Raw genomic sequence first — 25153 nt, 5'->3', positions numbered from 1 at the left:
TATTTTTATTTTGCTTCTATTGATCAGTGTGTCTGCAAGTTGCAAGCACTCTCTTTCTCAACGCCAATCAGGGGGTGGCAAAGTCTTTTCAGTTGGGCTTTGGCGGGATATCTCACGGTGTGGTATGAGGATGTAGGAGACGTGAATACAGAAACATCTTTTGTGTGGAAAAACTCCAGCTGATTTGTCGAAAATATATTGCAGACAATAACAAGACAGACGATGACATCGGGTTGGTTTGGTGTCGCTGTCAATGAGTTTTATTTTCGACAATCGATCCAAGGCAAATTAACGCAGCTGCATATTTCGGCTGCCAACAACGAATGTTTTCAAATGTTAAATGGCGTCTACCCAGTTTCTACGTGTAAGCGAAAAAATTCTTGTGACGATCATGTTTCCAGTGGGTAAAACCCACTGTCCACTGGATTTGAGGGGGCATTTGTCCAACTGCATCCAGCGATTTGTGACTGAAGAAACTTTAATTTATGATTGCATCAGATGTAGTCCGTGTAATATTAAATGTTAAAAAAAATTAATTGCTCTTACTATTTCATCATTGCGTTTTACCCACTCAATATAAGACGTCATTTCGAGGATATTAATTCGAAATGACGGTTGACATATTTTCGTAGGCAAAAGTTACAGCAAACAGTGAAATCATAAAAAAATTAATGTTTCTTCACAAGGCGATAATTCACGTAAAATAATTAATTGCACTGTAAAATAGGAAATGTAAACCAATTCAACATGACCCGTTTTACCAACAAAAGACGATACTGGTCGAAGAGTCGCATATTAAGTGCCTGGTAATTGCAGAATTAGTATTACAATCAATCGAAGAGAAACGGAGCTCGAATTAATCAATTTTCTCCGTAGAGATATTGATGGAAAGCCGTTCAAGATATAGTAAGAAATACTTGCCCATATTCACACATTAGAGCATCCTCTATGAAGCCCGTAAAATATACCATGTGCGGTCTAATTTTTCTCACAAAAACTTCTTCCAATTAAATAATTTCCTAGAATCTATAGCCAGCTAGCTAGCTGTTTATATCCCGAAGCTATAAAAAAGGTCCACATGCGTATACGCACCAAACGCTGAAGATTTGTTCGTTGTTCTGCGATTCTACCCTTTTTCTCCCGGTCCGGGCGGTTCACTTCACTCATCGAAGCATCAGCTTCGCCATATTGAGTCCCACCGAAGACCGGGGGTCACTTACCGTGTGGTCTCCCGCTTCGGCGAACGCAATGACAGAATTTGCCGATCAGGTGCTGCGTCTGCGTCGGCAATTTCGCAGCGTTTTTTTTTGTTTGTTTCTTCTTCTAGGAAGCCCGGCAACGGACACAATCGGTTTTGGCGATGGAAGCGGGAAAAAGTCGGGTTGGTTCTTATTAAGACCGAAAAAGTGCGTGCTTCGTGTCATTTTTTTCCAGCGAATGGCTTGCAGCGCTTTTTTGCTTCTCGGAAGGCAAGGGCAATTTGAGTATGTATATCGATATCGTCTTGCCGCAAAAGGGTCTGTGCTACCATCAGCCAGCGGTCATTGCATTGTTCGCCTTGTTCAGTCTCGAAAGTTGCCGATGGGACCTTCTCTTCTGGTTTTATCACGAATCAGTTCAGCAGCAATTACGACGACGGCGCTGGCACCGGTTGATGTGGCGTCGATCGCTCGTTGACTTTGGTAGGAAATAATGGAAAAGGTATCAACGAGAAACTGAACGAGGTCAGCATGTTCATAGTGCCTAATGAATAGCAAAACAAAAAAGAAGAAACCGCCCTGTCGCACCCAGCGCAGCACGGTAAGGTCGATGCACATGCCAGCACGAACGGATGAGTGAATGACTGTTGACGGGGCCGATGCGGCGGCGGAATGGTCAGCCCGATGTCCTAGACTGTGTAATTGCACTTCTCTTGCAATTGCACCAATGCAAAAAAAATAATCGACCAACGAAGCGAAACTCTGCACACCAAGCACGGAGGGCTCAGGGCTAATCAGTAAGGTATGCGGTTTGGTTTTGTTTTATATCGCTGCTTTTGTAACTGATGTGTCGGGGGTCAGAACTACGTTTCCATTTGTACCTGCCGGTTAGACACATGGTTACTTAGGCGGACTGCATGGTTTGTTCGACGGAATGGGTCGATGTAATGGCGGTTACAAGTGTAAATGTGATGTTCCCGCTCATCAGTAGTAGGATGTAGTTGTATGATTGATTTATTGTTACTACATTGCATTGCTAATTGCTAAAGAAAATCGACATGTAGAAAATATGGATGAAACATTCCACCTCAATGTATGTCTAAGTTTTACTTTGTATTACAAATGATGAGCTTTTGGGAGCTATACAAAATACTAATAACCAGGGCCGTAGCGTAGTCTTCTGGCGCCCTTGGCGGAGTCTCAATCCTGCGTCCCTTTGGTTTTCAGTTTGGCTTTCTTTTTCAGTTCGACTTTCGAACAATAATTTAGTGTATTCGACTTTCGAACAATAATTTATATGGAAATGGCACACTTAACTAAGCCGTGTGGTATCCGGCGAGCTGATATCTCTCGAAGAATGTGAGCAAAGAATAGACCCACTGGGTACCATGTCGTAAGAGTCGACTAACATCAGAAGGCGACGATTGACTGAAGGGTTTTAAATTTTTTAACCACGGTCTGCGTATTATGGGCTTTGCCCTTTCTCTCGTTAGCGAATTTCTATTGAAATGGATATTTATTTCTTCGCAGACCGTACGATTTAAGGTATGGGTATGTCCCAGGTTCAGTCTTTCTGATCCGCTCATGTTGATTATAACACAACATATTCGGGTTCTTCCCGATGTTGTACAAATTTCGGCAAATTGGCATTTGGCCAAACGGCATTCAGCCAATTGATCCAGTCGGGTAATTGGCCCTTTCGGCCAAATGGCGTTCGATCAAACAGGATTCTGCCAAAAGCTTTCGCAAATGACCGGACGCCATGTAGACCTGTAGAATTATTTAACGGAAACTAAATTTTCAAATTACAATTATTGAATTCAACAACACATATGTTTAATACAATTATGTTAAATTTTTCTGCGCACATCATTTCATAGGCATGCACTACAATACAAACAAAAAGAATTACGGGTCAGACGTACAATCGAGCCAAGTGAACAACAGGCCTCTCGATCTAGTGTGCATTGTCTCGAGAACAAAGGAAACATCGGATTATTCTTGTCATCATGAGTAAAGTTGACGAAAAAGCTCTACTCCGACCCAACGCTGCGGTCGTTGACTTTAATTTTTTTTTAAAACGACCGAGTTTTAGTGAAGTGGAATACCTTCTGAAGGTAAAAATGCAACTTAGACTTACGGAAGTGTTGTACCTTCAGTATCATCAGTGCAGTGTTAATATCATTCAACACGTTAGCACAAGCCGAGCGTTTCGTTTTGAAGAACAACTTAAAACACGTGGTTGAAAGTCACAACGTTGGAATTAAGATTCCCGTATATATTGAGAATGATTACATAGATGTAAGGTTATATGACCTATCACCTCGTACCCCTCCTGAGCCAATTGCAAAATGCATGTCCCAATACGGAGAAGTAGAATCCGTTAACCTGATACTTGGAGAAACTTCTTCCCGGGTACTCCTAACGGCGTTTTTGTAGTGAGGATGCGAGTTGAAAGGCCTATACCCTCCTACTTGACAATAAAACTCAAAACTCACGGAACTACAATTATGCAATCTACGCTATGCACCCATGAGGGGCAAATTCCTACGTGCAAGTATTGTAATCAGACAGCTCATCATGGACAACCTTGCGCGGAAGATGCAGAGGAAGACGCATCTCAAACGATTGCCAACTCATGGCAAACCAACCCAAAACAGAGTTTTCAATACCAATGCCTGAACCACAAACGGTGGCCAAATTTGTGGCAGCAGTTGCACAGACCATAATGACAAGCACAAAAGAAGCATCCAGTACCGCAAAATCATCTGTAAGCAACATTGGCAAAGATAACAATAACAGTGACGGATTTGCGCTGGTCCACAATAAGTGCAAGAAACAGGGAAAAACATCTGATCGCGAACACCACGCCGGCTTCGACCTGGACGTGAAAAACAAAAAAGAATTAAACGACCCCCCAGATGCAGATAGCCAGCAAGCCCCGCGAAAGAAGGTCTCCGCTCGCAATAAAAAGTTGCGCGCACGAGATCCAATATTATAATATTTGTTTATATTTTTATTTTTACATTTGTAAACATATAAAAGATCCACGGCTCCGTTAAGCTACCGCTATGAGCCGTGTCAAATAAACGAATTTAAAAAAAAAAATTACGATTAGTTCAACGGGGTCTGTCAGTTCTAGTCAATATCAGCTATTTTTCCGTTTCAAACTTCTAAAGAATTTCATTGAAATGAGGGACATGATTTAGCGATCAAAGTGTGAATCGAGTAAATCCTAGAAACCCTTTCCCAGAATGTATATTATTGCCAAAAAACTTTTTAATGCCAACAGTGGGCCTCAAAGTTTCATGCATTTTTGATTCGGTGTTCCCTAAATTATATCCGACTGATCTTAAATTTTGCATATGGCGCAACATAACATGAATCGGAATATGTGGGCTCGATACGCAGTTTGCTTACCTGCGCACAAACAAAAACTTTTCTACCGGATGTGAGTTCAAAAACAATAAAGAATTTGTTGCATTTTTCCAAGCACAATCGCAGAACTCTAGTCATGGAACTAACTGGACATTGGAAACTGAATTATCACATGGCTATTATCCAGCGTGCTGAGTATTATTCGCGTGATCTTTGTAAATTCGGTTACGGAACTTCTTACATAGATGATATCATCTGAGATTGGTGAGATTGATCTAATCTCACTTATGCGTATTCTTCAAGTTGTCACTCCATACAGTCAGACAGTTTCTCCTCGCGTTGAGGAATACTCACAAACCCCAAAATGGGTAATAAGGATATGACAATTTTTGACTCCCATCCCACGAAGAAACAAACGTCCATTGTGTTAGAGATTCTCTTAACATAGCAAGGGACACTCCGTGCGCGGCTGGCATATTTTAGTCCTGTCAGCCATTCCCAACCAACACAGGGAAACATCTTGACTTAGGGACTCCTGTTTTTAGTCGCCTCTTACGATATGGGAGCAATTATTGGCTAAGATACTTCATCCCGTTGGATGCTACACGGCTTCTAGGCTAGTTTTGTCCTCTGAAAAATAATTTAATGTTATTCACCTCCTAGTAGACCACAGCCACAAATTATTTCCGATTGAGCTCAAATTTTGCATATGGTAGTCAAAATTCGAGTTCTATCAAATAAACGAAATAAGATTAGTAAAGATTTAAGAAAATATGACAATATCTGTAGAAATCTGAGAAGTTCTGAGAAACTGACACTTTTAAAAAATAAGAACTGGAACGGCCACATTGTTGTGCAGATTTAAAGATGGCTTTTTAGTCTCGGATTACAATAGCAAAATATTTATTTTGCGTTAAACGTCAACGTTTCAAAGGGAGTATCCCTTCATCTTCAGGACTAAACGACTACAAATATTTTCCTTGTCAAGTAGGGTGTAACATTTGGGCACTGTTCAATCTGGTTTCGATGTGCATGGGAAGCTTGTGTTGTAGAGCAGCCGCTTGTGGACACTGTCCAAATGTCACACCCTACTTGACAAGGAAAATATTTGTAGTCGTTTAGTCCTGAAGATGAAGGGATACTCCCTTTGAAACGTTAACGTTTAACGCAAAATAAATATTTTGCTATTGTAATCCGAGACTAAAAAGCCATCTTTAATTCTACCATTGAAAAAAAAAATTATGTACATTTTTATTTATTTTTTTATTACTATGCTCATAAAACCTATTCGGTCTGCCTGAAATCTTTGAATGAGGAAAGGCTCATATGAGATATATTTAGAACATACCTCGAATGAGTGTACCCCAACATATTTTGCCATATACACGATTTAAGAAAATCTTGAAAGATCTAGTCTAAAGCAATCTGAGAAGATCTGTTAACAGTTCAGAAGATCAGATAAGACTTGAGCGAATCTGAGAAAATCTAAGATAATTAAATAATATGTGGTAAGATCTTAGATAATCAAAGAAGATCTGAATACATCTGGAAAGATCCAAGATGTTCGGAGCAGATTTGAGAAATTCAAGGGTGATATTAGGAGATTTTAGATCATCTGATAAGCTTAGAATAGATTTCGGAAACTTTGAAAAGATCTGAAATACAATAAACTCAAAGAAGATTTATCATCCAGCAACATGTCAAATAACCTCAAATACATCTGCATATCTGGTTATCGCAGAGACATAATCTTGAGAACATCTGAATAGATTTTAAAAGCTCTACGACGCTCCGCCGAGATCTGGGAAGCTTTGGGAAGAGAGAATACCAGAAGACTTTAAAGATCTAAGAAGATCCGAGAAAATCGGATTTGATTTTCAGATTTGAGAATATGTAACACAAAACTAGGGAAATTTTAAAAATATGAGTTTATCTAAGATTTTCTTATCCTTTCTAATCCGGAAAAATTAGAAACATTCTGAGGACATATGATAAGAACAAAGGTTTCATGAAATGAAAGAGGTACGTCACGAATTTCTAGCAAAAATATTTATTTTGCGTCAAATGGCCGACGTTTCGAAGTATCTCTTCATCTTCAGTGCAAAAACGACTACAATATTTGTAGTTTTTGTCATGAAGATGAAGGGATTTTCCTTGGAAACGTTGCTCATTTGATGCAAAATAACAAATTTTTTGCCAGGAATTCGTGACTAAAAAGCCATTTTTCATTTCGATTTAAACAGAGACGATTTGAGAAAATCCTAGAAGATCCTAGAGCATTTTTCGGTGCATGGACGCTCTTCGTAAATTGTTTAGGACCAAAAACTTGTGCGCAAATCACAAAATCACTAAGTCAGTAATGTTAAATCAAGAACCATTGAAGTTTTCGATCCGTTTATACAAATAATGTGTTAGACAATTACAACATAAATCTATACGATTTCATTTCGATCATTTGACAGCCACAAAAAAATCGACAGTACTTTGACATAATTGAATTTAGATGAAACGTGTATCATCGACCCACAAATTTGATGGTCCTTTTTATGCCGAAGCTCAATGAGTTGGCAATTAGAGAAGAACTAGCAACCACGTGTTCGTTTAAAAATTTAAAAAATCACATTACTTCGAATCGAACATTTGACCGAAAGTTGCAACATTCCTCGATGGGCAGTGTGCATTGGTATGATACATATATGCAGAATGCACCGAACGCCCCAGCTATAAACACGTCCCAACGATTACGAAAATTCCACCTCTTGAAATACCTTGAAACGTTTACCGAAGTTAGTCGTGCAATCATCCTTCGCTACAGTCATCCCCCGATACACACCTGAAGGTGAACATACAGTAATTGGATGATACAACAACTGTCGCAGTATTTGAAGCATTTCTGTTGTGCTGTTGTTTATAGCTTCGAAACCATCGAAACAAACTGCACTACACAAGACATGACTGCACGCAGCAGTAGAAAGCGCACTTGGTTAGCGGAACGAATGGCCTGGCTCTAACCCACGAGTACGGCCTGCCAGCAGATGCTATGTTGCTTGCTGCTACCTTACTGATTATGCTGATTGTTTTCAATTGGCGCAGATAGTGGAATTGGTTCAATGCTGTCGTTTTCTTGGTTTATGGGCTTCTTGTTTTCTTTTGCTAATGACGTTCACTTGGCACGGTGTGTGTGCGTGTGTGGTAGGTATGTGCCTTTTTTAAGCTAGGGCAACCCCGCACGATGAGGTACCTACATGTGTAACATGTAAGACAAAATGCAATTTCAAACGTTTGAAGCAACAAACATGACTGTGAGCGGTAAGTGTTTTTAAAGACAACAATGTTTATGCTAAAGTGAACCGCTTTGATTCACATTTAACGCGCTCCGATGGGTTTCGATTTTCTTTGCGCATAACCGTTGGAGAAGAAAATTTGCAGAGCTTATAATACTCACCCCCATTGTTTAGTCTAATCGTATAACTTCAGTGCAGTGCGGGACACTGTTTCATTCGGTTCAATGAAGAATAAAATTTCACCAACGATATCCAGCTCACCACGGAGGTCAATGACATGGTGGCAAAACAATAACAACAGATGCATATGCGTCAACAGCTGCTCGGCACGCTGACGAACAATCTCTTCAACTCTAGGCCATATTTATTAAATAGTACCGTTTCATAAAGCGAAATTTATTAAATTTTGTATTTGCAACCCTCGGGTTTGTACTTTATGGTAGCAAACAACGACCATTGACAAATTGTTTTACAAAACAAAGCCGGTGAAAAACGTCCAGAAATGCAACTTTCGCGATGCGAGATGAAAAATGGCAGAACAAATAATAATTTGCCGCTTCTCGGGTGAACTCCGGGGGTGGTGAAAAGCTAGCAATTTAATTTTTGCTAATGTCTTCGGCATAACCATTTATTTCTTGCTAGCCTGGATCGTCAGCGTGTGCGTAGCGAAAGGATGCTGCAATGCCTATCCGGCCGACTGTCCGGCGACCGTCGCGATTGGACCGCGCCCGACGACGCGTGATGAAAATTAACAGTAAGACAAGTCGAGACAAAAATGATTGAACCACTCAACCAATTTGGCCAACTTGAATTTAATGAGAATTTATGAAATTTCAGCCTTTTTCCCGATGGTTTCGGGCACACATGAATTTAGCGTGGAATGTAGGACAAGTCAAATTTAACCTGAATTGTTGTACGAGTGACTTTTGTTTAGGTAATATGTGGATTAGAAAAAATGCGCCATCGCATTCTCAGCCAAATTCGCGTAGGCGCCAAATTGAAAACCAGTCGTTTCCGTGCAGAAGTTGATTTTTGATTTTTTCAATTAAATTCAAATTTGTCGCACCAACAATAATGTTGTTTGTGAGATTCTACCGAATAGCAAAACAATGTTTAAAGGTGTAAAACATTCATGTTTGAACAAACCGAAAAATCTAATTCAACGCGACACTACTTTAAATAATATGCTAAAATGAGTGATGTAAATAGAAAGGCTTAGATGAATTAAGACACAGTAATCCTATTACCAATATTAAAATCTCACGCACATTTGCTGGAAAAAGAATATATCTATCTATAAGATCAAAAAGATTGTGAACGTTGACTGATGAGGATCTCGCACATAGCTCACAGTGTGTCCTGAGGGTGCGCGACATTAGGCATAAGCACGTTAGGCATAATGGATATTGGGCATGATGGACGATCGGTATAATATATGTATATTGGGCATAATAGACGATTGGGATAATGTACGTTAGGCACCATGGATGATAGGCATAATTCACAAAAAATGTAAAAATAATCGCTAGGCTTTCTTTATTGTAAGGTCGACTTATACTCGTTTTTTCGGGTTTGAAAAAAACTTCCTTTGCTATATACAATTGCATACCTTCGTAAACCTATAACAAGAGACTGCAAAATGAAAAATACCACGCGAGATATTTAATCCTTGCAAGTGTAGATTTTTTTTCTATTTTTTCCATGGATAAGTTTTGATTCAAGCACATTTCAAGCCTATTAGGTGTATTGCCTTTTTTCGGTAACTCGTCACAGTACACGAAAAACTCTCACTCATATCAGACGATTCCCGTAATTCTATCTTTGCTAGTCTCAAGAATATAATCACTGAACTGAATAATATGGGAGATAATCAATATAGCAGCAGCAAATGCATCATTCTTTCTTTCATGAGTTGCTCTTCAAGGCATATATTTTCTTCTTGGATAACTGCACCATGCATGTATCTAAGAACTTAATCTCAGTTAATGTGATTTATTTATTTTATTTCATCTTTGCGACAAGCGCATACAGATTACTGCTTAACCTATATTGTGGCACACATACAAATTACTAAAGTCTAACAACATTCGACAAACATAAAAACATTATAGTTCAACATTAATACAGATAACAAAATTAATAATTTCAGTTTGCACGATCACATTTCTTTAACGTTCAACGCTCGGCTCCCAAACTCCAAATTCGTCGTGGAATTCCCGGAAACAAATTCCCTGTGGTCAGGTCGATGGGCATAATGCGATTCGTTTCAGTTTTGCATCTACTCCCACTTTGTAAGAAATAAAAGGCATCGTAGATACTTCCTTCCATCCAGACACCAATTTTTTCACGACCACTGTTGTAGGCCCGAGTGAGCGAGTGATCATATCGGAGACGTCTTTTTCGGTCACGGTGTTTTTGACTCGTGTGAAGAACAGCCAACATAGAGATATGTCAGCAGAAGTACTCAACGGCGGGGAATGAGCGTAATTAAAGGCATTTCGGGTACCTTGCATTAACCTCGTGGACGATAAGGGAGATGAAATAACGGATAGAGAGTCCTCTCTTGCAGACAAACCAACGCGCGTTTGTGTGATTTCGGTTAGAGCTTGATTTATTCCTAACATCCATTATGCCTAGCGTACGTGTGCCAAACGTCCGTACGCCTAACGTATTTATGCCTAATGTGATACACCCGTTCTGATAGGAGACAAAAGTAGAAAACATATTTCTTACGTTCATAGAAGGTAAACAATTTCTAGCTCGATTAAAACATATAATTAATTTACATTAACCAGGATTTTAAACTTGGTATAGAAAGATTTATAGTCCAAAGACGTAGCCAGAGGGAGGGGCTAGGGCTCTAAAGCCTTGAACAAATTGATGAAAAAATGTTGAAGTAGAAATTTCTTAGAAAACTTAATATAAAGACTCCCAAAACTCTGCCCTTACTCGCTAGTAATTGTAACGTTTTACAAAATTTGAATTTTTTGGTAAAAGCATATATATTTAACAAGCGCAACTGTACATCAAGATAATAGAAGAATTTTTATAATTCAATTCTTCGTCCTAATAAGGACGGTTTGTTGGTAACTATGTTTTGTGATTCGGGTCGAGTATCCTACGAAACGATTTAAACCCTGCCGGTACGGCTCATACGCCCAGTATAAACCAGCAATTCGTCATCTCGCTTCTGTTGCGCCATCATTGCTTGGGCCTACGAGCACCAACATTAGAGTGACAAGAAAAAAACTAACCCCTATCGGCCCACCCCTGAGTCGATTTCTAGTCCCACCAGGAGTACTTGCTTCAAATTTGAAGCAAATCGGACAAGTCTAGCTATCGGACCAACGTGCTGAAGTTTGTATGGGATTTTTCGACAATTTTTACGGAGAAAACTCACTATCGCGCATTTTCGCCGCTAGGTGGCACTGTATGCATCGAACTATCTCGGTAAGTGAAACTAAGAACGATAATATAACTATCTACTACATTGTCGAAGACTGCTAGTCAATCAGGCTTTGTTAAAAGAAGTTATTAAGCTTGTAACAATATGATAGTGAGTCAATTTTGCATGGGGCCTAGCAGTGCATGGTTGTGTATCGATACCTACTCGATTCCCACCAACATATACATGTGATATGATTGTTAGATTTGGCTGTATAGTATGTTCAGAAGAATTTTAGTACATGATATGAGTTATGTTTTGGTTAGAAAATTTTAGTTCCACCTATAACCGCATAGAGGTCACCAACACTAACTCTACATAGAAGAGAGATAGAATATCGAGATGTTCGGAAGAATTACTGAAAAATATCTGTTATACCACTCTGTAGAAGACATCTAATTCCTATCTCTCTTCGTTGAAAAGTTAGTGTTGGCACCCACTAACTTTTCAACGAAGAGAGATAGGAATTAGATGTCTTCTACAGAGTGAAAGAAAAGACATTTTTCAATAATTCTTCCGAACATCTCGATATTCTATTTCTCTTCTATGTAAAGTTAGTGTTGGCGACCTTTATGCGGTCATAGGTGGAACTAAAATCTTCTAACCAAAACATAACTCGTATCATGTACTAAAATTCTTCTGAACATACTATACAGATAAATCTATTAATTATCTCACAAAAAAGTCTTCCCATGAACATCGACAAGTTTGCACCCGTGTACAAAATTTCGTGCACGCGTTCAACCTCAAACATGCTTTGCCTTTGTGTACAGGTTTACATCGAGCACCGAACCCAAGCGAACGATGTGCAAACATAGGTTAAAACATGCACGTACGCCGTGTGCGTACACAAGAAAGGCAAGCACAAAACAGAATGAGTCAACGCTAGTGATGATGAATGAGAGAAAGAGAAAGCTAGTATCAAGAACCTGTGTGTACGAACACCGCGTACGTACATGGGGTTCGGATGTGCAGACGAACATGTGCACGTGTTTTGGTACGCATTAGCACGTTCGAGTTTGCACACGAAATGTGAGTATAAAATGAGCACAGAACTAGAGCGAACATGGTGTTTAATGTTCATTTGGGAAGACTGCACAAAAATGTATAGTTCGTGAAAATCGAGCACTGATACACAACCATGCACTGCCAAGCCCCATGCAAAACTGACTCACACTTCACTTCGTTAAAAGTTTAAGAACTTCTGTTTTTTAACAAAGACTCCTCGGCATAATACTGCACCTTGATGTGGCCCGGGGGCTTCTGCACCAAAGCAGTATTACAGTGATTATATCACAGAAGCTTGGGATACGATTATTTTCTTGCTACATTGTGATCAATTTCAGTACCTAACTTGGCGACCTTTACCGTCCACTGCCATAGTCAAATACTATACAGCCAAGTTCTCTGTACAGGCACTGTTCTTTTATTGCTATATTTTAAATTAGATCCATGCTAACACTCACAATCTCTCATTCCAAACGTACAAACGTGGCCTTCGCGATAACACAAACCTGGTCACAAATGTCACCCCGTTGATTAGGTAAACGTTTGCACCTAGAAATTTACCAACGTGGTCTCAAGCATCAACCCACCGCTCGCGCAATCATGAATCGGTCACGTCCGGAAGCCTCTACCCTTGATTCTAGCAGCCCAAACTCATGCCTTCAGTTGGACCAATAGAAATAAAAACTAGACAAGACGTCTACGCAAGATCATTGAAGAACAAAAGTTACATACACACTAGCACACGCGACAAAAACGTCAATATACAAACGCTCGAGTCCTTCGCGATCATCCACGCACAACCACACCCACGGTATCGCAAACAGAATAACACCCCGGTGACTAAGTGAACGGTTTAGCACTTATAAACTCTCAAACGCGGTCTCAAGAGTGAACCTGCAAATACTCGTGTTCGCGCGATCATGACCCGGTTTCGTCCAGAAACTCCTATCCTCTGCCCTCGTAGCATAAGTCCAATGTCTTCAGGTGGACCAATCAAAAAGATGATGCTCATAGCTACTAAAATTCACATTCTATGGCGACAAAAAAAAATAATTTATGCACACGAAGTCACATACATGCGACAAACAAACATACAAATGCTTGAGCCCTTCGCGATCATCCACGCAACCTACACCCGCGCTCTCGCAGACATGTTAACAGCCCGGTGATAATATGAACGTCTCAACACTTATAAACATTCAAACGCGGTCTCAAGCGTGAACCTACAGTCCCCCGCACTCGCACGATCATGAATCGGTCACGTCCGGAAGTCTCTATCCTCGATTCCAGAAATCCATGCCTTTAATTGAATCAATTAAAAAGAAAGCTCTCATATCCACTGGACAACACGTTCCATGGCGACCCACAGTGATCACCTTCCATACAAAAGTCGGTCAAAACCTCAAAAATCGCCCGAATTTGATGAAAGTTTCACATTAAGGTAATTTTGTGACGCTGAATTCATATTTGATGTTCATTTTTAGTATTTTTTTTACTTCAAAATTTTGGCACTTAGGGTGGTTCGAAAATTCAACATTTACGAATATAAAGTGCACTATATCCGAAAATTCATTTTGAAAAAACTAGGTTTGGTGAATTTTTTAGCAGAATACACATTTTTTCAATTGTTGATAATTATAAGACACATCTATAAATTATATTACGAACCCTGGGTACCCAAGGGCTACCTTGCGTCTCCTTCAGGCATATCATGAAAAATCACTTTTTTCATACCTCGGGGCAGAAAGGGGCAAAACAAGATATTCATTTTCGGAAAGTACACTAATTTTCAAGTATCATGAACAACAAGTGATCTTTCCGAACTGTTTCAAAAAAGTACATTATAACTTTAATTTATTGCACAATTTATTATGAAGAATGCCTGAGCGAGAAGAAAGATTTTATCGACTAAATCGAATGACAACTATAAGTCCAGCGAATGACCTTTCAAATGAAACGAGTTCGATTCGAATCGGAATCTCAACTAAAAAGATATATTCATTTGAATAACATAGGTTTGAAAACAGTTTTTCTCAGAATTCATCATCTATTTCACCTTTGAAGTTCTGTAAAAAATCGAACTTTCGTCTCCAGGACTTAATATTTAGAGAAGAGTCTATTCAACCTGTTAAGAAACAGAAAAATGATGAATCATGAAAAATCTAAAATAAATTTTCGAGGTTTTGTTCGGCTAGGCGACACTGTGCGACATGACCAGGAACTCTAGTGATATGGAGTAACTCTCTCCCTGTCAGAATGTGATCCGTTCACCGAAAACTAAATATCAGAATCACTGTCCGCGTGGCGATCCAAGAACACACGCGAATATGTGAATGGCCACAGGGCTACAAATTCGAATTTATTCAAGTAACAAACACGCGACAAACACGACAACATACGAAGGCTTAAGCTCTTCGCACTCATCTACGCACACCTACGTTCGCGATCGCGTACTTATGAAGTTACAAACGCGGTCTCAAACGCGAACCCCCCAAACGCGCGCGATCATGAATCGGTCACGTCCGGGATCTTTACCCTCTATGCTAGTCCATACATTCAGTTATACCAATCAAAAAATTAAGCTCATATCCACTAGACAACACGTTCCATGGCGACATGACTGGGAACTCTAGTGTTATGGAAGAACCCACTTCTGTTCTGTACACGAAATATTAAGTATCAAATTCACGGTCCGCGCGCGATTATTCTAGAACATACGCGAATGTGCGAAAGACACACGGTTTTAATATAGAATTTATACACGCGAAGTTACATACACGTTAGCACACGCGACAAACAAACGCACACGCGATCGAACACGTTAACGTACAAATGCTTGAGCTCTTCGCGATGATACACGCGATCGCGAAGTCCCTACACCCGCACATACCTGAACTACACAATGAGTATCACATTCAGAATCACGGCCCGCTGCAATTGGCCTAAAGCAGTGTTTTAGTTGGCGCCATTGCCTGTCTCGTCTGCAATTGTAGTATGTGATTCTGATGGGGAGCCCTTCCGAGAACCTAGCTCTACAGCTCCAGTTAGACAACGCTAAAAATGACGACTACATAATACTAATTTTTACTTACATAATAAAACAACTGGCATTTAAATTGGTATTGTCACGAGTCACATTTCCACTGACAGCACAAAATGTTTACGGCAACGGTACACTGGGGTAAAAATGTACCCCACGCCAACTTCGAGTCTTGCTTCCACGAAGGCCAAAAGCAAACTGACTTTTCCATCTTTTCTTCTCTTACTATGAACCCTAAATTGAATTGTGATTAGGGTCCAAGGATGGTAAATGGCGAACAGCTCCAAAGATGGTGTGGGGTACATTTGTACCCCAGTGTAACATTTTAGGGTTTACCCTCCGAAAATCGCTCAAATGGCTCTCTGAACGAGTAGCCACTTTACTCCTAAGACGATTTCGCTAGAGAAAGAAATCTCATTTGATATGATACAGTTTTCCATCGCTTACTAGAGATAAATTCCCGTAAACAGTGTAATTTAGAAAATGTAATATGTTATTTTATAATACGTATTTTATTTCCTACAACATTTATAAGGAAACAAGGATAGTACTCAAAATCAGTCAAAAAGGTAGAACTAGAGGTATTTGCAATGAAGTCAAGACACTTTTTTTAAATACGAAAAATGGTTTTTTAGCGATACCGCCAAATCTGTTACCTACAAAAAAAATTTCAACTGCTTTTCGATGCGTTCATTTTACGACAGAAAATGACAAATCAAACATGTCATTAGTTCACATTAACTGGGATTTAGAGTCCGGTGCAATTCTTCATTGTAAGAAAAAAAAAGATCTCTACCAAAACTGTATTGTAAACATCAAATTGTCTGCCACAGTATTCCAATGCAACTGGCGTCTTTTTTCACAACATCCACAGCAGACTGCACGGCCTCGATTTGCTAACTTCATCGAACCACTGCCTGCTGCTCCTTTCTCCCAGGGCATACCCGCATTAGCAACACCCGAATGCAATTAGCAATCAATTAACCAGCAAGCAATTAATTGATTTGCCTATACGACTTCCATATTGAGGTTAAACAGAAAAGTTAATCAGTCGCGAATCGCATTTGCATTTTCGGCCGATGCAAATTTGAGTGCCAATTGAATGAATGGCCGGCCAGTCTCCGCCCAACTGCACTTGCCACGATGTTTCAACTGACGGGTTGCAAGAAATATATGTATATCTACACGAAAAAAAGCTTGACTTTCAACCAATGAGCGACAGGTTCATTAACGATTGTTATATCGTCTCATTTTCCTTCCAGATGCTATCGGTACAGTCACCCGGCTGCGCGGGGATGGAGCGGCTCGGCGTTCCTGCCCGCAGTTCAATTGGCTCACCACCTCTCAGAGATGAACGGTAAGATTGCAGACCCCTTTGTCTATCCCGCCGTAGCTATGCAAGCCTAATCTATATATTATCTGTTCACCAGAAGTCGACGACTACGAGTAGATCCAGGCGTTGCGAGCGCCACCAGCAACTCGTCCGCCATCTACCAGCATCATCCCAACGTGCACCATCACAGCCATCATGCGCTTCACCACCACGATCATCTAAGTAATACTAGCAGTAATTTTATGAGCAATCATAACTTCCACACCCAGTTCCATCAAACAACGACGACGACGACGACGGCCACGACCACGACGTCCAGCGATCGCCATCCAACGTCTTTGACGCCGGCGGCGACAGCTGCCAGCCTGTCGCAGAAGGGTAGCTCGTCGACCGACGCCAACGGTAGCACCGGGGGAAGTTCTGGCAGTAGCAGTAACTATGGCAAGCCTAACTTCCAACTTCATCACCAGACCAGCAATAGCTTCTACGGAGGAAGCAGCAACACCAACAACAATACCAGCCTGTGCAGCAACAGCATCAACCGGTGTCCGCATCACGTGTCACTGCCGGATGGCGAACGGGGGCCAGATCGGGATCTGCAGATACGGTCCCCCTGTCAGGTGAGTCGAGCTTACGAGAATCCTATTGTTAATCAAGCGAAAAATAGGGTAACTGGCATGAAAGGCTCGCTGTTCCCGGTAACTCCAATCCATTCAATGGTTTATGTATGGGGATGACAAACAGCTTATTTACCTACTTCAAACGTATAGAATTATGGAAATGTCAGAAGATTTGCATAAATCATAACCTGAAACAATGGCATCCCCAGCCGACACCCGCCCATTTTTCCACTCTTCACGGCCGACCCAGCACACAATCTTGTAAATTACCTCGAGGTTGCACCGCTTCGCCAACACCCAGCGTGGTCTATTTCTAACTAAGCCTTTCCCATTTGGAACTGCTCCCCATTGCATCGCATCGTTTGTCAGCAGAAATAAATCACCTGCAATGGCCTAGATTTTTCCCAGAATACCCTCTTTTTTCCACAAGTGCACAATTTCCATGTGGAGCACATGCAGCAAGCAGTTCCGCTCTAGTCGCGCCGCCAGCCTTCCAGCGCAGCCACCGGATGACGACGATGACGGCTTTCACAATCCACCGTCAAGGATATTTTGCAGCAGAGGCCATCCTCGCCCCGCGCCCCCTTTCCGGCCCCTCTTGGTCCATTTGTCTGCTAACCCAACCACACAGTTGCATATTGTGTGCTTTAGGGTGGTGCAACGAGAAACGGATTAGCGTGGTAGCGATTCTTTGTGTAATTCCCTTTATTTATTGTTAAATATTTCAAATTTGTTTTTCGGGCAAGTAGGTAATTCGCGGGAAAAAGGCAAGTTTGCGTAGGTATAGGCTGCTGGTAACCGCCTCAAGTGATGTTAAATCTCGATTTCAAGTGCCTATTCCACTTGGCTTCAGTCACCACTTCTAACCTTCAAATATAAAGTGTCACACAGAACAATAAGACCACCTTTTTTAAGATGCAAAATTAATCATTGGACCAGTACACATCAGTACTGAAAAAAAGAATTAAATCTGTTAAAATGTTCAATTTGACGATTATATCCTTAGTATTTAGTAGTATTGTCATTATTTCTTGTTAATTGTTGAATTGTTGGCTGAGTCAAAGTGCTACGTACAGTAATTGGGATGGCGGACCATGCTTCTTGTATCTTGTTCCACCTTTGTTTCAGGGTATTTCGGTCATTTGATTTTTGAACGATCTGTACCGAGTTTTATTTGGATAAAGTTAGTTTTTAACGTTTCGTGCGGTATTCTTTCGGTTCATAGTCTTGATAGATGATAGATGAAGAAAAGTCACCGTGTAAAGCGAAATATTTTCGGATGCTAATCAAACTCGGTTTCCGATCAATCCCAGTTTGCAATAAAAAAGCTAGGGTAAAATTCGATGAAGTTAACTCTTATCAGGGTAAAGAAATTTGTTGGTAAAGAGGTTAAAAAACCCACTGAATATTCTAACCCATTCATGTCCATGTTGTTTGTGGACAACAACGTTTTTAAATAGCTATAATTTTTCATTGAGGTAAGATTTGCTCACAAAGACAAGTAAGGCTAATAAATATGACTATTGTCTTTCATTTGAGTACTAACACTTATAAGGATCAGCTCTAGAACTGAAATTATTGTAACTAAACTGATTGGATTCCGATGGAGCAGTGCTGCCAGGGACACTTTACCTTGACGACGGAAAATAAATTTTTCATATATCTTCGTTATGTTATTATTGAAAACTGTTAAAACTTATGAATTTAGACTGTCTTTGGCTACGTTTTCCACACAAGTGGACTATTGTAAATATTCGAGGAAAATAGTATTGAGCATTGGAAGGTAAAACATGAGCAACTTCTAGCACTGCGAGGGTAGCACCTATCTTTATGAAAAAAGGCTTTTCGTGTGTCTTGACCCCACCGTTGTCAAGGAAAAATAGTTTTGAAACCATGGGCATGAAAAAGGTTGATTTACGGGCTGTAATTAAATTCTAAATACAACACTCTGTTTATATCCGTGCCATTACCAACTCGTCCTATTTCAAACAAATCAAAGCCCAAAGTTCTATTCTATTTGTTATATATGTGTGATTGAACCACCCTATATGTTTGCATTTTCCCTAACAACAACTGCCGCCGTAAGGATGATTCATGAGAAAATTAAGGCACATGGTTATGACCCAGAAAACTATACAGTTTGCTGTGTCCTATCTATGTTTTACTTTCCTGCAGCCCCCATCGATCAAATGATGCCAAGCAGACAGAAGGCGCCCAGTTTGAAATATTTATCACATGCATTTGTGCTTAAGATAGTTTTCTTTTCTCGTTTTGAGAAAATATAAATTCTCAATTTATTTTAAAATTAGTTGTTTTGTTTGGCATTACGCACAACAGCCGCTTTCAAGATTTTCGAGGTATCTGAACACAACTGGAATAGTGGAATAATGAAATGAGAGGAATTAAAAAAGTAATTTTTTTTACTTTAATTTCTATTTTTTTATCCTAAACAGATAAGCCCCGTATAGTGATTGACACAGCTTCAAGCACAATTTAAAATGTTTGAAAAATGTCCCGACTTATGTCCAATCACTACACCATGGATGCGCATTTGTGGCGTATTGGGCTTGCGAAGAGTAGTCTGTGCGCTTGTGACGAGGGCTATCACGACATCGAACACGTTGTCTGGGTTTGCGCCGGGTATTGTGACGCCAGGTCTCAGTTAAAGGAATCCCTTCGGGCCCGAGGTAGACCACCCAATGTACCAGTCCGAGATATGCTGGCAACTCGTGATTTCCCCTATATGTCCCTTATTTATACCTTCATAAAAACGATAAATATCCCAATATAGCCCCTCTCTTTTATTTCTCGTTTTTAGAGAGCCTTGTGGAACTGATCAGCTCCAGAGTGCCAGGATTCCCCGCGGGTCCGAAGAATACCATCTGCCAATCCGGTACTCGACGACTTACCAGACTGAGGCGCAAATTTGTTTCGCTGATACCCCCCCCCCCCACCCCCCGTTTGAGCGAAAGTTGCAAGTTTTGCTCTTCTTTCCCTGTCACCATACGCCTTCTCTCCCCTGTCCTTAATACAACTGCTGCTACACTGATGTGGAAATAAGTCACCCTCTGAATATCTTGACCAAGCATAAGTTTTCGTTAAAAAAAATCAAATTAATATTCTGTATTCCTAGTTTTAAGATAGCTATAATTTTTACTCTTTATTGAAACTCTTGTCCTCCATCTTGTAAATCGAATTGAATCCCTAGTTTTAAGATTTCTGTGAAATTTCTCATAAATATTTGTTCCCCCTTTTGTGTACTAAACTATATTGTTAGTTTTAAGATAGCCGTAAAATATTTCGTAAAATACTATTACTCCCCCTCTTGTATATCAAAGTGAATCCCTTGTTTAAATTTTTTTCATAAAAAAATCTTTGGGCCTCTCTTGTATATTGAATCTTATTTCTAGTCTTAAGATAGCTGTAAACTTTCTTTTCCTTTGTAAAAAAAAATATTTCAACATTGTAACCTCCTAGTTTTAAGATATCCAAAATGTAAAAACAAAGGCATTTGGCACCGCCAAGCTAACGCATTTGTGCCTATCAAATAAACGAAATGAATAAAAAAAAAATGTTTGAAAGTCCAGGACAGAAAAATTGCCTCGCTCGCTAGTTGGTACAGAAATAGCCATTATCACGGAACCGTGACATAACATCCGCTGTCCTAACGTCCGAAGGGTTGTGCGTTACAACGTCTGGGATATTTTGTTAAAAAGCCACGACTCAATTATCGTTTCAGATATTACGGCGCGCATGTACTGCATCAAAACGTCTTAGCTCAAAAAGTTTTGGGACATCAATATTCGAAACATTAATTGCCATACAGTGTTCAGAATGTCGACTGCGACGTAAGTTACGAAAACTATTGCATTTCGCAATCCGAAAAAGCCGCACAATCCGAAAATTTCAACGTTGGTAGATCAAAATATCTCAAAGAGCTGAAGAATCGATTGGTTAGAGGCGTGAAAATAGAAAAATCCCCTCAACGGATATCAAGATTGCAAGATATGAACTTGTTTTAATAAAGAGATAAAAAGATTCATAAATTGCAAGCTAGAAATATCTACAGATTTAAGGATACAAAAATTCAAAATGAACGATGATATCGCAATAACCAAGCTAGATAGAATAGGTATTTATGGACAACTTCATCGCTGGTTTCGTTCCAATCTCGATGGAAGGCAACTCCAAATCAGCATTAAGGATTTTATATCTGCCCCATATTTCGCTATATCGCAAGGAAGCCGTCTCGACCCAATAACATTCATCTTCTATTTTAATAATGTCAAAGTGATGTTTCCTACGTCGATAACACATTTTTCTTCAAATACATACGCGATTCAACCGATGGCGAATTTCTTGAGAGTCAACAGGGAAGCGTTAGTATGTGGTGTGTTCTAAACAGAATGGTTTTAAACCCTTAGCAAATGTTCTATCGTCACGTTCGTGTGGAAACATCGTCCGAGTTAGTTCAACTACCATTTGTTCGTATCACGTCATGGAACTCTCACATCAATGATCTAGGAGTCATAATGGATTGGGCACTAAAGTTTATATCACATACTCATTGTGGAAATAGTTTATCTTCTGGACAGCAAATGTTTTATGAATACGCTAGTAGCTATACGCCGAATACAAAAATATTGTTCTGTTGCTTAGAATCCCTACTACCAGAACAGGTTGACAGAATCGAGACTGTCGGTGTATACGATTTACTCTTCGACATTTCCAATAGCGAAACAGATTCCAACTACCCAGCATCGAAAGCTGTTGTCAGTTAATGCACCTTAACATTCTCTGGATCCGGAAAAACTGCTTTGAGTCCTATTACCATCTTACCATCTGCCAGAGTGGATTGATATACAGGTTTCAATCACCTGGATTTTTATGACCTCATTCGCGCTCTCTGTGATGAATCTCTCCTGCGACTACCTTTCAGGGGAACCAGTTTTATCCCGAAGATCCAAATATTGCATCAATTTCAAAAATCAAAAAAAGATTCAAACATCGCTGCTTCAAAGGTTCAAAGATACAAAAATACAGAAATCTGTAAAATTGTATCTATCGTAGTTACAAGATACAGGGTCATTAAAAAGTGTGTCAAAAATCCCGTGCTTGAATTAAGTGAAATAACTCCAGCCAAATCCAAATATTTATAGATCCAGAGCTGAGTAGATCTAGAATTCCCACCTACACAGATTTTGGCATGAAAATCTTCAAAGAGCCAAACTGAACCCTAATTTGAAAAAACCGAAAGATCCTACGAAGATATATCGTCAACGAAGATATATCAAAATTTTGTTTTCCACTGTTCACCGAAAGTGTCCCTGGCAGCGAAATCTAATCAGACTAATAACAATAACTTCAGTTCTACGGATACTACTTACAACTGTTAGTGCTTGAATGAGAGTCCAAACTATTAGCTTTACATATTTTTGTGCATAAATCTTGCTTAGATTAAAAGTCACAGTTGTTTAAAAAGAACAGAAAATGTTTAATCCTAAAGATCCTATGATCAAAACTTGAAAAATTCATGCCAAAGATCCAAAGATTCAAACATCAAAAGATCCAACGACTAAACGATGCAAGTAGCCAAAACTCCAATTCAACGATTCAAAGGTCGTAAGATCCGAAAGAACTGGAAAAGTCAATGGTTCATACGTTTAAAGTTCCATCAGGTTGAAGAATGCGGTTATTCATGAACTTCCCATATACACCGGAAACCCCACGAAATATTCAGATAAGAAACTTCTTAAAGTATGTACACAATAGTCAGAAGTTGTGGGTGCAGTCCATCATTCATTGGTTACCAATCGAAAACTCCTAGGAAGTTTCCATAAATAAATTTTGTTATGTTTCACAGAGATGGTTGACTCAATTCTCACAGACTTAGTCTTGAATGAAAGGTATAATATTTTCATCGGTTGCTATCCAACTTCATTTTCCAAAGCTACGAAAATTCTGGTCTACAGGTTTAAAGTTTCAAACAGACAACACTTCTCTCCAATTACCCAATGATCTAAAGCTTCAATCATACATAGTTTGAAAGATTCAAACATCCGTAGATCCAAATTGCGAAGGTGCCCAAGATCCAAATATTCAAAAACCCAAAGTTCTTCAAATCTAAAAATCCAAATTCTATTTTTCGAAGATCTCACGAAACATACATTAATAGATCCAAAGTTGAGAAGATCTAAAAATACCAAATTTTAATGATTTAAAAATCTAATTAAAGAACTAAATCTTAAAGAGCTGAAAGATTTAGGTACAAAGATCAATAAAGTATTCAAATCATTAGATCCGAAAAATTACAAATACATATGAATGAAAAATATCAAAGGACCAAAACATCGATGTATTCAGAAATTTTTGATATAGCAACTTAAAGTTCAATTTTATTATTCATTTTTTTTTTATTCAAATCGTTTATTTGATAAGGCACGTTGCGTTAGCTTAAAGGTGCCAATTTTGTTTTGTTTTACATTTTAAATTGCTTAAAACTAGGGGATTACATATTGATTTTTTTTTTTAAATGAAACTAATGCGATTTTATAGCTATCTTATATATCTACACAAGGGGATAATATTATTTTCGTAAGATTAGGGGGGTCGTTTAGTTTTGTGGCAATATGGTTTGACATTTTTATCAGTGAGATTATTGGAGCAAATAATGTTTAACTAAGGGGGACATTTTTTTACGACTATCTTAAAAGTAGGAATAACGAGAGGGCATGATTGAATTTTGTAAAGATTCGTAATTATAGTTATTTTTGTGGGTAGTAGAGTTGGGAATTTTCAACGAGATTATATAATATAATAGTTAAAACTAGAAGAGACAAGAAGAGCTAAATGCTTCGATTCAATTTTTTTTATTTTGAATACAACATCTTCAAATTTCTCACGCTGAAAATAAGACAATTGTGATATAATATAATCCCGGTGTGTCTAAAACCATTATTAGCAAAAAATGACCATAAATTTGACATACGGCATTCGAAAGATACAGTATCCAAACATCTTCTCAGTGAATTTCAAAATGATCCATCAAGAGATTCGAGAGATATGGCGATTTGAAGTTTTATTATACGTTTCATAAGGCTACCAGCAAACACCCACGGGTTTGGTCCTATCATTATAAACAAAAAAATATTTGTCTACTTATATGGTACTTGGCCTTCGAAAGATATAGTAATCAAGTATATGCTTTGCAAGTTTGAAAATATTTCATTGACGGAAGCGATTTGAATGCGGTATGCGGTCATTGATGGGTTTTCTACCAGATTTCGAGCACGAAGCCATGTTTGTCCATTGACTATTTAGATCGTTTATACGTGTCACTGTTTTGAAGAAAAACCTTACCACTTAATTACACAAATATAATGTACAAAAGGTGCTATTTATATGCTGTGCTGAAAAAATATGAAAATAGGGTTGTCTACCTAACGTTAACTATAACGTGTAAATGACAAAAATTGAATAAAACTTGGAATGTTTGCTTGAAAAGGCCTTATCTCAATGGTTCGTTGACTGACTCTAATCGTGTTTTCATTACTTAGCTGGTAGACGTTTTATCAACAATTTTCCTTCAGAAGAATATAAAATAGAGTTGGCTACCTCAAATAATAGACAACATAATTGATTTCAACTATATGTATTATCATTATTGAGTGAATATGTATTTTGTATTAAAAATGACGGCCAGGAGTCAGAAGGATTAAATTCCAAAATTAGCTTTACTCAAGAGATGCGCTGCATCATGTTATAAAACTTCTTAAAAGATACTTAACACCCAAAGTAGACCCAGCTTCGAAATTATGTGATCTTGAAACTTTTTATTCAGTTTTCT

The 25153-nt window shown here is 39.1% G+C and overlaps 1 protein-coding gene across 3 annotated transcripts in view; it reads left to right on the top strand.

Moving 5' to 3' along the window:
* The window catches only part of LOC131691386 (uncharacterized protein DDB_G0271670), a 159627-nt gene that overhangs the window by 121096 nt on the left and 13378 nt on the right, over nt 1-25153 (top strand). For 2 of the 3 annotated variants that reach the window (XR_009305757.1, XM_058977730.1), the window contains exons 3-4: nt 16617-16711; nt 16785-17307. Coding sequence is in view for 2 of the 3 variants with exons in the window: in XM_058977730.1 (XP_058833713.1) it covers nt 16617-16711; nt 16785-17307 (618 nt within the window). In the remaining variant the exon portion in view is untranslated. The remainder of the gene's footprint in view (nt 1-16616; nt 16712-16784; nt 17308-25153) is intronic. The other variant, XM_058977731.1, reaches the window with a different exon arrangement.

The sequence above is a fragment of the Topomyia yanbarensis genome, chromosome 3 (assembly GCF_030247195.1).
Source record: "Topomyia yanbarensis strain Yona2022 chromosome 3, ASM3024719v1, whole genome shotgun sequence".
Lineage (NCBI taxonomy): Eukaryota > Metazoa > Arthropoda > Insecta > Diptera > Culicidae > Topomyia > Topomyia yanbarensis.
Note: the sequence above shows the minus strand (reverse complement) of the source record. Positions and strands in the feature narration are given on the sequence as shown.